Source organism: Procambarus clarkii, chromosome 21, assembly GCF_040958095.1.
Source record: "Procambarus clarkii isolate CNS0578487 chromosome 21, FALCON_Pclarkii_2.0, whole genome shotgun sequence".
Lineage (NCBI taxonomy): Eukaryota > Metazoa > Arthropoda > Malacostraca > Decapoda > Cambaridae > Procambarus > Procambarus clarkii.
Window position 1 is genome coordinate 5,502,566 of NC_091170.1, and position 15,341 is coordinate 5,517,906.

General features: G+C 42.4%; 1 protein-coding gene across 1 annotated transcript in view; it reads left to right on the forward strand.

Moving 5' to 3' along the window:
* LOC138366999 (protein FAM186A-like) overlaps positions 1-15,341 on the forward strand; it is a 58,304-nt gene that overhangs the window by 24,049 nt on the left and 18,914 nt on the right. Inside the window, exon 4 of the mRNA XM_069328403.1 lies at positions 15,204-15,341. This exon is cut by the window's right edge and continues 45 nt beyond it. Coding sequence (XP_069184504.1) covers positions 15,204-15,341 — 138 coding nt within the window. The remainder of the gene's footprint in view (positions 1-15,203) is intronic.

Sequence of the window (15,341 nt, forward strand, 5' to 3'; positions counted from 1 at the left end):
ATTTTACAGGAACTTCTTTTCCACAGCTCATAAAACGGAGGAAAGGGTCCTGAAAGATATTGTTAATAGAAACGTTATCCCTACAGACAAAAATCAGAGGATACAACTGACGATTTACTATAAAACCAGAAAAACGGCCAGCCTACTCATGAGAAACTCTCCAGACACAAAACAGAACGCTTTAAAAGAGACTAACGTCGTCTATGCCTTCAAATGCCCTCTTGGGGACTGTAAGCTCCAAAAAACCCAGTATATATGCAAGACAACAACATCTCTTTCTAGGCGTTTAACGATGCATAAGCAACAGGGCTCCATTAAGGAACATATAATCTCTTCCCACAACCAAACCATCGCCAGAGAAATCCTAGTAAACAACACAGAAATCATCGATAGATACAGCGATAGCAGGCAGCTTGACGTTTGCGAGGCACTACACATCAAGAAGTCAACACCAGCAATCAACAGCCAATTATTGCACAACTATATTCTACCCACCTCAAGACTCCGCTCCAATATAGAAGCATCAAGAAATATGGACCAATAGGCTTTCTACAAACACTTCTATTCAATATCCATTGTTTCGTGTTCTGTCTTGTGTTGATGAAATTATTACCCTATTAATACTCTTGTTCTGTCTTGTGTTGATGAAATTAATACCCTATTAATACCACATCTTGTTCTGTCTTGTGTTAATGCCACATCACCCCTTCCACCTCACACAAATGTAGATATAAACTCGGAGATGCGTAAGTTCTATTCAGTTGTGTATTTGTGAACTAAAGTCTTTGAAAATGTAATAAGTTTTACGAAACACGCTCGTGTCGCGTCAGACTAGAAATAAAAATGAATTTTGGAGAATTGATTTTTGATTTACCTCCAACAGTGAAACGAAATGTACGAAAGATTGAGAAAATTCATGTTAGAATTATTAATCTTACTTTTTCGGTCATATTTAATAATATATGTCTACAGGAAAGACTGCTACCAAAATATATACTAAAATATATACTAATATATATATATATATATATATATATATATATGCGAACAAGCCTGAATGGTCCCCAGGACTATATGCAACTGAAAACTCACACCCCAGAAGTGACTCGAACCCATACTGCCAGGAGCAAAGCAACTGGTATGTACAGGGACGCCTTAATCCGCTTGACCATCACGTCCGGACATAAGGAAGTGATAGCTGAAGCTATTTAAACCACTTCCCCGCCGGCACTCGGATGGTAATCTTGGGCATAGCATTTTATCAAATCACCTCATTTTTGGGGCAACACGTGAGGAACACATATGTGTGTTCGCATATGTGTTCATCATCTCTACCTCCCGAAGGCACCAGATGAGTGAGGGGTCAGTCTGCATTTTTCGTCAAGCCACTGTCAATGTGAGAGAACTCGTGTCCAGCTTATAAGCCTATACTTGCATAAACCACAAGTGAAGATAAACAATCTTTGGACAACACCCACCAGTGGGACTCGAACCCAGAAAGCACAACTACCTTCCAGTAGCTGGCATAACTAGTATGCTTTAACCCACTACGCCATCAGACCTTACAAAAGAAGTAGATAGTTCGAGATATATATCTCAAACATCTCTACCTCCCGAAGGCACCAGATGAGTGAGGGGTCAGTCTGCATTTTTCGTCAAGCCACTGTCAATGTGAGAGAACTCGTGTCCAGCTTATAAGCCTATACTTGCATAAACCACAAGTGAAGATAAACAATCTTTGGACAACACCCACCAGTGGGACTCGAACCCAGAAAGCACAACTACCTTCCAGTAGCTGGCATAACTAGTATGCTTTAACCCACTACGCCATCAGACCTTACAAAAGAAGTAGATAGTTCGAGATATATATCTCAAACATCTCTACCTCCCGAAGGCACCAGATGAGTGAGGGGTCAGTCTGCATTTTTCGTCAAGCCACTGTCAATGTGAGAGAACTCGTGTCCAGCTTATAAGCCTATACTTGCATAAACCACAAGTGAAGATAAACAATCTTTGGACAACACCCACCAGTGGGACTCGAACCCAGAAAGCACAACTACCTTCCAGTAGCTGGCATAACTAGTATGCTTTAACCCACTACGCCATCAGACCTTACAAAAGAAGTAGATAGTTCGAGATATATATCTCAAACATCTCTACCTCCCGAAGGCACCAGATGAGTGAGGGGTCAGTCTGCATTTTTCGTCAAGCCACTGTCAATGTGAGAGAACTCGTGTCCAGCTTATAAGCCTATACTTGCATAAACCACAAGTGAAGATAAACAATCTTTGGACAACACCCACCAGTGGGACTCGAACCCAGAAAGCACAACTACCTTCCAGTAGCTGGCATAACTAGTAAGCTTTAACCCACTACGCCATCAGACCTTACAAAAGAAGTAGATAGTTCGAGATATATATCTCAAACATCTCTACCTCCCGAAGGCACCAGATGAGTGAGGGGTCAGTCTGCATTTTTCGTCAAGCCACTGTCAATGTGAGAGAACTCGTGTCCAGCTTATAAGCCTATACTTGCATAAACCACAAGTGAAGATAAACAATCTTTGGACAACACCCACCAGTGGGACTCGAACCCAGAAAGCACAACTACCTTCCAGTAGCTGGCATAACTAGTATGCTTTAACCCACTACGCCATCAGACCTTACAAAAGAAGTAGATAGTTCGAGATATATATCTCAAACATCTCTACCTCCCGAAGGCACCAGATGAGTGAGGGGTCAGTCTGCATTTTTCGTCAAGCCACTGTCAATGTGAGAGAACTCGTGTCCAGCTTATAAGCCTATACTTGCATAAACCACAAGTGAAGATAAACAATCTTTGGACAACACCCACCAGTGGGACTCGAACCCAGAAAGCACAACTACCTTCCAGTAGCTGGCATAACTAGTATGCTTTAACCCACTACGCCATCAGACCTTACAAAAGAAGTAGATAGTTCGAGATATATATCTCAAACATCTCTACCTCCCGAAGGCACCAGATGAGTGAGGGGTCAGTCTGCATTTTTCGTCAAGCCACTGTCAATGTGAGAGAACTCGTGTCCAGCTTATAAGCCTATACTTGCATAAACCACAAGTGAAGATAAACAATCTTTGGACAACACCCACCAGTGGGACTCGAACCCAGAAAGCACAACTACCTTCCAGTAGCTGGCATAACTAGTATGCTTTAACCCACTATGCCATCAGACCTTACAAAAGAAGTAGATAGTTCGAGATATATATCTCAAACATCTCTACCTCCCGAAGGCACCAGATGAGTGAGGGGTCAGTCTGCATTTTTCGTCAAGCCACTGTCAATGTGAGAGAACTCGTGTCCAGCTTATAAGCCTATACTTGCATAAACCACAAGTGAAGATAAACAATCTTTGGACAACACCCACCAGTGGGACTCGAACCCAGAAAGCACAACTACCTTCCAGTAGCTGGCATAACTAGTATGCTTTAACCCACTACGCCATCAGACCTTACAAAAGACGTAGATAGTTCGAGATATATATCTCAAACATCTCTACCTCCCGAAGGCACCAGATGAGTGAGGGGTCAGTCTGCATTTTTCGTCAAGCCACTGTCAATGTGAGAGAACTCGTGTCCAGCTTATAAGCCTATACTTGCATAAACCACAAGTGAAGATAAACAATCTTTGGACAACACCCACCAGTGGGACTCGAACCCAGAAAGCACAACTACCTTCCAGTAGCTGGCATAACTAGTATGCTTTAACCCACTACGCCATCAGACCTTACAAAAGAAGTAGATAGTTCGAGATATATATCTCAAACATCTCTACCTCCCGAAGGCACCAGATGAGTGAGGGGTCAGTCTGCATTTTTCGTCAAGCCACTGTCAATGTGAGAGAACTCGTGTCCAGCTTTTAAGCCTATACTTGCATAAACCACAAGTGAAGATAAACAATCTTTGGACAACACCCACCAGTGGGACTCGAACCCAGAAAGCACAACTACCTTCCAGTAGCTGGCATAACTAGTATGCTTTAACCCACTACGCCATCAGACCTTACAAAAGAAGTAGATAGTTCGAGATATATATCTCAAACATCTCTACCTCCCGAAGGCACCAGATGAGTGAGGGGTCAGTCTGCATTTTTCGTCAAGCCACTGTCAATGTGAGAGAACTCGTGTCCAGCTTATAAGCCTATACTTGCATAAACCACAAGTGAAGATAAACAATCTTTGGACAACACCCACCAGTGGGACTCGAACCCAGAAAGCACAACTACCTTCCAGTAGCTGGCATAACTAGTAAGCTTTAACCCACTACGCCATCAGACCTTACAAAAGAAGTAGATAGTTCGAGATATATATCTCAAACATCTCTACCTCCCGAAGGCACCAGATGAGTGAGGGGTCAGTCTGCATTTTTCGTCAAGCCACTGTCAATGTGAGAGAACTCGTGTCCAGCTTATAAGCCTATACTTGCATAAACCACAAGTGAAGATAAACAATCTTTGGACAACACCCACCAGTGGGACTCGAACCCAGAAAGCACAACTACCTTCCAGTAGCTGGCATAACTAGTATGCTTTAACCCACTACGCCATCAGACCTTACAAAAGAAGTAGATAGTTCGAGATATATATCTCAAACATCTCTACCTCCCGAAGGCACCAGATGAGTGAGGGGTCAGTCTGCATTTTTCGTCAAGCCACTGTCAATGTGAGAGAACTCGTGTCCAGCTTATAAGCCTATACTTGCATAAACCACAAGTGAAGATAAACAATCTTTGGACAACACCCACCAGTGGGACTCTAACCCAGAAAGCACAACTACCTTCCAGTAGCTGGCATAACTAGTATGCTTTAACCCACTACGCCATCAGACCTTACAAAAGAAGTAGATAGTTCGAGATATATATCTCAAACATCTCTACCTCCCGAAGGCACCAGATGAGTGAGGGGTCAGTCTGCATTTTTCGTCAAGCCACTGTCAATGTGAGAGAACTCGTGTCCAGCTTATAAGCCTATACTTGCATAAACCACAAGTGAAGATAAACAATCTTTGGACAACACCCACCCCCACGTACAGACTGGCGAAGCGACTCAACGGCCTGCTGACTCCTTATGTTCCTTGCACCTTCAGCCTGAAGTCTCCAAAGGAATTTGTTGACTTACTGCGGGGCACACGGGCCACAGGGATAAGAGCCTCGGTGGACGTAGAATCGCTGTTTACCAACGTACCTGTGGACAAGACAATCGGAATGATAGCCGACAGAGTGTATCGTGATCCAGCCTGTACTCCTCTTGACATACCAGAAAATATTCTGAGGAAACTACTCCAAGCTTGTACTAAAGAGGCACCCTTCTTGAGCCCGGATGGGCACATGTATAAGCAAGTAGATGGGGTCGCCATGGGTTCTCCCCTAGATGTCCTGTTTGCAAACTTCTACATGGGTACCATCGAGCAAAAAGTCTTAGTCGACATGAACTTGAAACCGGCCATATACTGCAGGTATGTTGACGACATTTTTACACAGGTACCTGATGTCAGACATCTGCAGGAGCTGAAGGAGGCATTTGAGCAGAGTTCCGTGCTGCGTTTCACTTACGAGATGGAAAAGATGGGAAGCTGCCCTTTCTAGATGTAACAGTCATGGAAAAGGGCGGAGGTTTCCACACTGCAGTCTACAGTAAGGAAACAAACATAGGAATGTGCCTAAATGCCAACAGCGACTGCCCAGACAGGTACAAGAGGAGTGTTGTTAACGCATATGTCGACCGTGCTCTCAGCCACAGCTCAGAATGGAAGCAAGTCGACGAAGAACTCTGTAGGGTAAGGCAGGTCCTAATCAATAACGGCTTCTCCAATGGTTTCGTCGAAGACATCATACGAAGGAAAGTGAAAAGCCATGCAACCTCTGAAGAGACAACTAACACAACACCTATACCCCCTATTAGACTATTTTACAGGAACTTCTTTTCCACAGCTCATAAAACGGAGGAAAGGGTCCTGAAAGATATTGTTAATAGAAACGTTATCCCTACAGACAAAAGTCAGAGGATACAACTGACGATTTACTATAAAACCAGAAAAACGGCCAGCCTACTCATGAGAAACTCTCCAGACACAAAACAGAACGCTTTAAAAGAGACTAACGTCGTCTATGCCTTCAAATGCCCTCTTGGGGACTGTAAGCTCCAAAAAACCAAGTATATAGGCAAGACAACAACATCTCTTTCTAGGCGTTTAACGATGCATAAGCAACAGGGCTCCATTAAGGAACATATAATCTCTTCCCACAACCAAACCATCGCCAGAGAAATCCTTGTAAACAACACAGAAATCATCGATAGATACAGCGATAGCAGGTGGCTTGACATTTGCGAGGCACTACACATCAAGAAGTCAACACCAGCAATCAACAGCCAATTATTGCACAACTATATTCTACCCACCTCAAGACTCCGCTCCAATATAGAAGCATCAAGAAATATGGACCAATAGGCTTTCTACAAACACTTCTATTCAATATCCATTGTTTCGTGTTCTGTCTTGTGTTGATGAAATTAATACCCTATTAATACTCTTGTTCTGTCTTGTGTTGATGAAATTAATACCCTATTAATACCACATCTTGTTCTGTCTTGTGTTAATGCCACATCACTCCTTCCACCTCACTCAAATGTAGATATAATATCGGAGATGCGTAAGTTCTATTCAGTTGTGTATTTGTGAACTAAAGTCTTTGAAAATGTAATAAGTTTTACGAAACGCGCTCGTGTCGCGTCAGACTAGAAATAAAAATGAATTTTGGAGAATTGATTTTTGATTTACCTCCAACAGTGAAACGAAATGTACGAAAGATTGAGAAAATTCGTGTTAGAATTATTAATCTTACTTTTTCGGTCATATTTAATAATATATGTCTACAGGAAAGACTGCTACCAAAATATATATATATATATATATATATATATATATATATATATATATATATATATATATATATATATATATATATATATATATATATATATATATGTAAATATATATATATATATAAATATATATATATAAATATATATATTTATATATATGTCGTACCTAGTAGCCAGAACGCACTTCTCAGCCTACTAATCAAGGCCCGATTTGCCTAATAAGCAAAGTTTTCCTAAATTAATATATTTTCTCTATTTTTTTCTTATGAAATGATAGAGCTACCCATTTCATTATGTATGAGGTAAAATTGTTTTTATTGGAGTTAAAATTAACGTAGATATATGACCGAACCTAACCGACCCTACCTAACCTAACCTATCCTACCTTTATAGGTTAGGTTAGGTTAGGTAGCCGAAAAAGTTAGGTTAGGTTAGGTTAGGTAGGTTAGGTAGTCGAAAAAACATTAGTTCAAGAAAACTTGGCTTATTAGGCAAATCGGGCCTTGCATAGTAGGCTGAGAAGTGCGTTCTGGCTACTAGTTACGACATATATACATATATATGTATATGATTTATATGATATATAGATATATATCTATAGATATATATATATAGATATATATATATATATATATAGATATATATATAATATGTATATAGATATATATATATATAGATATATATATATATATAGATATATATATATATATAGATATATATATGATATATAGATATATATATATGATATATAGATTTTCCCAGGGAGGACAACCAGGTGCGCCTTCCCACTCGCGCGAGAAACACCCACGGCAGGAAGAGCAAGAGTGGCATATCCGAGACATCAAAAATCAGAACATCAGTCACCAAGAAAATAGAAGAAGGAAACACTATTGGCGCAATACGAGTCATCACCAGTGAGGACTCAATTGCCGACAGAGATGCCGCAACAGCTCAAGCCCTAAGGGAGAAACACCCACCCAGGGCTCCGCGTGAGGACGACATTGTACAAGTGGGGGCTACCGGAGCAGAACCTCTCTGGGTGGCTGAATCTGTGGTTCATAAAGCAGCCATGTCCTTCCCTACAGGATCAGCAGGTGGGTTCACAGGACTAAAACCCAACCACCTCAAGCAAATGCTCAACCCTGCACTGGGTGACATTGCAAAGAACCTCTTGGTGGAACTAACCAGATTCACCAACACATGTCTAGCTGGCAACATACCAGCGTCCATAAGACCTATCTTTTTTGGAGCATCTCTCTGTGCTCTAAAGAAAAAGGATGGAGGGATCAGGCCAATAGCTGTGGGCAATTCTCTCCGGCGTCTCGTCGCAAAGGCAGCTGCAAGAACAGTTAGTGATGCAGCGGCCAACATGCTGAAGCCAAAACAGCTCGGGTTTGGCATTCCAAAAGGGTGTGAGGCAGCAGCCCATGCAGCTCGAGCCTTCATCGCCAACATCACAGACGAAAAGGCCCTTATCAAGCTAGATTTCAAAAATGCCTTCAATTTGGTGCGGAGGGATGCTGTACTCCATGCGGTTCATAGTCATTTCCCTTCCCTCTACCCTTTTGTACATTCATGCTACAGTATGGATTTTAAGCTACTTTTTGGCGAACATGAAATTGACTCGCGAGAAGGCGTCCAACAGGGTGACCCCCTTGCTCCTCTCCTTTTCTGCTTAGTCATCAAACAAGTCACAGAGGTCCTGTCCAGCGAGCTTAACATCTGGTTCTTGGATGATGGTACCCTAGCTGGTTCCCAAGACTCCCTCCTGGAGGACATCAGAAAAATCCAGCAGCAAGGTGCAGTTTTAGGCCTCACCCTGAACCCTTCTAAATGTGAAATAATATGTTCCAACCAGGGCATCGTAGAGAGAATAGAGGGTCTTCTGCAAAATATCCATAAAACTAAACCTGAAGACAGCACACTCCTAGGAGCTCCCCTGGGGTTGAAAGCCATGGATGAGGTCCTTGATAAGAAAATCGCCGACCTTAAGAGGATGGATGGGAGGATTGAGGATATTGATGCTCATGATGCACTCTACCTCATCACCAGATGTCTGTCCCTCCCCAGGTTAACCTACTTTCTGAGGTGTTCACCATCTTACAGTAGCCAAAAACTAAGTGAGTATGACCGGTTACTGAAATCAATGCTAGAAAAAGCCCTTAACCTCTCTCTCGATGACCTACAGTGGAAACAAGCCTCTCTTCCCGTAAGACTTGGGGGCCTCGGAGTTCGAACAGCAACGCAAATCGCTGTTCCAGCCTTCCTGTCCTCCTTATCAGCATCCGACGACCTTGTGAAGGAAATTCTATCTGCCCACTTAAATCAGCTGGCAGGTGTACATGATCCCAATTTTACACACTGTGCCACAGAGTGGGCCTCTCGTGCAGGCCAATCACCTCAACCACCATCCCCAAAAGCCCACAAGCAATCCAGCTGGGATGGCCCCATTGTAGACCAAGTTGCTGCAGAGTGCCTGGGTGCTGCAACAACACAACACGACATTGCTCGCCTCACAGCAGTAGCAGCACCACATGCAGGGGATTTCCTGTTAGCAACCCCAATGTCGGCAACTGGCACACGTCTCACACCACACGCCCTCCGAATTGCTGTGGCCCTCCGCCTTGCTGCCCCAATCCACACCAGATATAGGTGTATTTGCGGCGAGGTGGTGGCTGACAGGTACGGCCACCATGGCCTACTCTGCCAAAGAACAGGGGGATGGCACTCGAGGCACAATGAAGTTAACGACATCATCAAGAGGAGCCTCACCACAGCTGGATGCCCAGCTGAAAGAGAGCCCCGTTACCTAACGCCCCGTAACTCTGATGCTCTTATTGGTCGCCCGGATGGTATCACAGTGAACCCCTGGAAGAATGGCGAGCAGTTGGTATGGGACTACACGTGCGTATCAACCCTGGCTAACACCTACATTAACCTCAGTGTTGCACAACCAGGTGGTGCTGCCACCCACAGGGAAGCAGCCAAATCCTGTAAGTATAGTGAACTGGATCACCACTACAATTTTGTCCCCATTGCTTCTGAGACACTCGGCGCCTGGGGTAAAAGTGCTACCAGTTTTTTGAAGGAACTGGGTTCTAGGCTCATTGAAACAACAAGGGACCCAAGAGCTGCAAGCTTTCTTTTCCAGCGCCTCAGTGTGGCGATACAGAGGGGAAATGCGTACTGCATCCAGGGTTCCTGCCCGCCATCTGAGGAGCTGGAGGAACTCGACAACCTATGATAACCATCTTTGTAACCCATATGTAACTCTTTTTTGTAACAAAGTTCAAATAAAGTAAATATATATGTGTACATACAAAAGAATGGGGGTGGTAGGAGAAGATAATATTAGTGTTCAGTGAGAAACCACAAGGTCTCCTCTGAATACTTTTTATTTTCTTCTCCGAGGCTATGGGTCCCCACATTGGCACCAGAGGTGGTACCCTCACAAACTTCGAAAAAAAAAATATATATACATACATACATATATATATATATATATATATATATATATATATATATATATATATATATATATATATATATATATATATATATATATATATATATATATATATATATATATATATATATATATATATATATATGCCTATACTTGCATAAACCACAAGTGAAGATAAATAATCTTTGGACAACACCCACCAGTGGGACTCGAACCCAGAAAGCACAACTACCTTCCAGTAGCTGGCATAACTAGTATGCTTTAACCCACTACGCCATCAGACCTTACAAAAGAAGTAGATAGTTCGAGATATATATATCTCAAACATCTCCACCTCCCGAAGGCACCAGATGAGTGAGGGGTCAGTCTGCATTTTTCGTCAAGCCACTGTCAATGTGAGAGAACTCGTGTCCAGCTTATAAGCCTATACTTGCATAAACCACAAGTGAAGATAAATAATCTTTGGACAACACCCACCAGTGGGACTCGAACCCAGAAAGCACAACTACCTTCCAGTAGCTGGCATAACTAGTATGCTTTAACCCACTACGCCATCAGACCTTACAAAAGAAGTAGATAGTTCGAGATATATATATCTCAAACATCTCCACCTCCCGAAGGCACCAGATGAGTGAGGGGTCAGTCTGCATTTTTCGTCAAGCCACTGTCAATGTGAGAGAACTCGTGTCCAGCTTATAAGCCTATACTTGCATAAACCACAAGTGAAGATAAATAATCTTTGGACAACACCCACCAGTGGGACTCGAACCCAGAAAGCACAACTACCTTCCAGTAGCTGGCATAACTAGTATGCTTTAACCCACTACGCCATCAGACCTTACAAAAGAAGTAGATAGTTCGAGATATATATATCTCAAACATCTCCACCTCCTGAAGGCACCAGATGAGTGAGGGGTCAGTCTGCATTTTTCGTCAAGCCACTGTCAATGTGAGAGAACTCGTGTCCAGCTTATAAGCCTATACTTGCATAAACCACAAGTGAAGATAAATAATCTTTGGACAACACCCACCAGTGGGACTCGAACCCAGAAAGCACAACTACCTTCCAGTAGCTGGCATAACTAGTATGCTTTAACCCACTACGCCATCAGACCTTACAAAAGAAGTAGATAGTTCGAGATATATATATCTCAAACATCTCCACCTCCCGAAGGCACCAGATGAGTGAGGGGTCAGTCTGCATTTTTCGTCAAGCCACTGTCAATGTGAGAGAACTCGTGTCCAGCTTATAAGCCTATACTTGCATAAACCACAAGTGAAGATAAATAATCTTTGGACAACACCCACCAGTGGGACTCGAACCCAGAAAGCACAACTACCTTCCAGTAGCTGGCATAACTAGTATGCTTTAACCCACTACGCCATCAGACCTTACAAAAGAAGTAGATAGTTCGAGATATATATATCTCAAACATCACCTCCCGAAGGCACCAGATGAGTGAGGGGTCAGTCTGCATTTTTCGTCAAGCCACTGTCAATGTGAGAGAACTCGTGTCCAGCTTATAAGCCTATACTTGCATAAACCACAAGTGAAGATAAATAATCTTTGGACAACACCCACCAGTGGGACTCGAACCCAGAAAGCACAACTACCTTCCAGTAGCTGGCATAACAAGTATGCTTTAACCCACTACGCCATCAGACCTTACAAAAGAAGTAGATAGTTCGAGATATATATATCTCAAACATCTCCACCTCCCGAAGGCACCAGATGAGTGAGGGGTCAGTCTGCATTTTTCGTCAAGCCACTGTCAATGTGAGAGAACTCGTGTCCAGCTTATAAGCCTATACTTGCATAAACCACAAGTGAAGATAAATAATCTTTGGACAACACCCACCAGTGGGACTCGAACCCAGAAAGCACAACTACCTTCCAGTAGCTGGCATAACTAGTATGCTTTAACCCACTACGCCATCAGACCTTACAAAAGAAGTAGATAGTTCGAGATATATATATCTCAAACATCTCCACCTCCCGAAGGCACCAGATGAGTGAGGGGTCAGTCTGCATTTTTCGTCAAGCCACTGTCAATGTGAGAGAACTCGTGTCCAGCTTATAAGCCTATACTTGCATAAACCACATCTTCACTTGTGGTTTATGCAAGTATAGGCTTATAAGCTGGACACGAGTTCTCTCACATTGACAGTGGCTTGACGAAAAATGCAGACTGACCCCTCACTCATCTGGTGCCTTCGGGAGGTGGAGATGTTTGAGATATATATATCTCGAACTATCTACTTCTTTTGTAAGGTCTGATGGCGTAGTGGGTTAAAGCATACTAGTTATGCCAGCTACTGGAAGGTAGTTGTGCTTTCTGGGTTCGAGTCCCACTGGTGGGTGTTGTCCAAAGATTATTTATCTTCACTTGTGGTTTATGCAAGTATAGGCTTATAAGCTGGACACGAGTTCTCTCACATTGACAGTGGCTTGACGAAAAATGCAGACTGACCCCTCACTCATCTGGTGCCTTCGGGAGGTGGAGATGTTTGAGATATATATATCTCGAACTATCTACTTCTTTTGTAAGGTCTGATGGCGTAGTGGGTTAAAGCATACTAGTTATGCCAGCTACTGGAAGGTAGTTGTGCTTTCTGGGTTCGAGTCCCACTGGTGGGTGTTGTCCAAAGATTATTTATCTTCACTTGTGGTTTATGCAAGTATAGGCTTATAAGCTGGACACGAGTTCTCTCACATTGACAGTGGCTTGACGAAAAATGCAGACTGACCCCTCACTCATCTGGTGCCTTCGGGAGGTGGAGATGTTTGAGATATATATATCTCGAACTATCTACTTCTTTTGTAAGGTCTGATGGCGTAGTGGGTTAAAGCATACTAGTTATGCCAGCTACTGGAAGGTAGTTGTGCTTTCTGGGTTCGAGTCCCACTGGTGGGTGTTGTCCAAAGATTATTTATCTTCACTTGTGGTTTATGCAAGTATAGGCTTATAAGCTGGACACGAGTTCTCTCACATTGACAGTGGCTTGACGAAAAATGCAGACTGACCCCTCACTCATCTGGTGCCTTCGGGAGGTGGAGATGTTTGAGATATATATATCTCGAACTATCTACTTCTTTTGTAAGGTCTGATGGCGTAGTGGGTTAAATCATACTAGTTATGCCAGCTACTGGAAGGTAGTTGTGATTTCTGGGTTCGAGTCCCACTGGTGGGTGTTGTCCAAAGATTATTTATCTTCACTTGTGGTTTATGCAAGTATAGGCTTATAAGCTGGACACGAGTTCTCTCACATTGACAGTGGCTTGACGAAAAATGCAGACTGACCCCTCACTCATCTGGTGCCTTCGGGAGGTGGAGATGTTTGAGATATATATATCTCGAACTATCTACTTCTTTTGTAAGGTCTGATGGCGTAGTGGGTTAAAGCATACTAGTTATGCCAGCTACTGGAAGGTAGTTGTGCTTTCTGGGTTCGAGTCCCACTGGTGGGTGTTGTCCAAAGATTATTTATCTTCACTTGTGGTTGATGCAAGTATAGGCTTATAAGCTGGACACGAGTTCTCTCACATTGACAGTGGCTTGACGAAAAATGCAGACTGACCCCTCACTCATCTGGTGCCTTCGGGAGGTGGAGATGTTTGAGATATATATATCTCGAACTATCTACTTCTTTTGTAAGGTCTGATGGCGTAGTGGGTTAAAGCATACTAGTTATGCCAGCTACTGGAAGGTAGTTGTGCTTTCTGGGTTCGAGTCCCACTGGTGGGTGTTGTCCAAAGATTATATATATATATATATATATATATATATATATATATATATATATATATATATATATATATATATATTATTAAATATGACCGAAAAAGTAAGATTAATAATTCTAACACGAATTTTCTCGATCTTTCGTACGTTTCTTTTCACTGTTGATGGTAATTCAAAGATCAATTCTCCAAAATTCATTTTTATTTCTAGTCTGACGCGACACTTGAGCGCGTTTTGTAAAACTTATTACATTTTCAAAGACTTTAGTTTACAAACACACAACTGAAACTGAATAGAGCTTTGCACATCTTCGAGTTTATATCTACATTTGGGTGAGGTGGATGAGGTGAAAACGAACTTTCAACAATGAGTATTGAATGGGTGTTAAATTCAAACACAAGACAGAACACGAAACAATGGGTATTGAATGGTAGTAATTGTAGAAAGCCTATTGGTCCATATTTCTTGATGTTTCTATATTGGAGCGGAGTCTTGAAGTGGGTAGAATATAGTTGTGCGTTAATTGGCTGTTGATTGCTGGTGTTGACTTCTTGATGTGTAGTAGTGCCTCGCAGACGTCAAGCCGCCTGCTATCGCTGTATCTATCGATGATTTCTATGTTGTTAGCTAAGATTTCTCTGGTGATGGTTTGTTTGTGGGAAGAGATTATATGTTCCTTAATGGAGCCCTGTTGCTTATGCATCGTTAAACGCCTGGAAAGAGATGTTGTTGTCTTGCCTATATACTGGTTTTTTTTAGGCTTACAGTCCCCAAGAGGGCATTTGAAGGCATAGACGACTTTGGTCTCTTTTAAAGCGTTCTGCTTTGTGTCTGGAGAGTTTCTCATGAGTAGGCTGGCCGTTTTTCTGGTTTTATAGTAAATCATCTGTTGTATCTTCTGATTTTTGTCTGTAGGGATAACGTTTCTACTGACAATATCTTTCAGGACCCTTTCCTCTGTTTTATGGGCTGTGGAAATGAAGGAAATGGGTATTGAATGGGTATTAAATTCAAACACAAGACAGAACACGAAACAATGGGTATTGTTTATTTTTTTGTTTATTTGAAATTTTTTTTAGAAGGGAGCCAGTTCCCCCACCGAGGGAGGGGTGACCACTCGTAATAAGAAAGATGACAGGAATTCTTCTACAAAGAAATTCAAATCAAGAGATGAAGAGGTCGAGATAGAGGTCATCTCTGACGATGTGGTAGAGAAG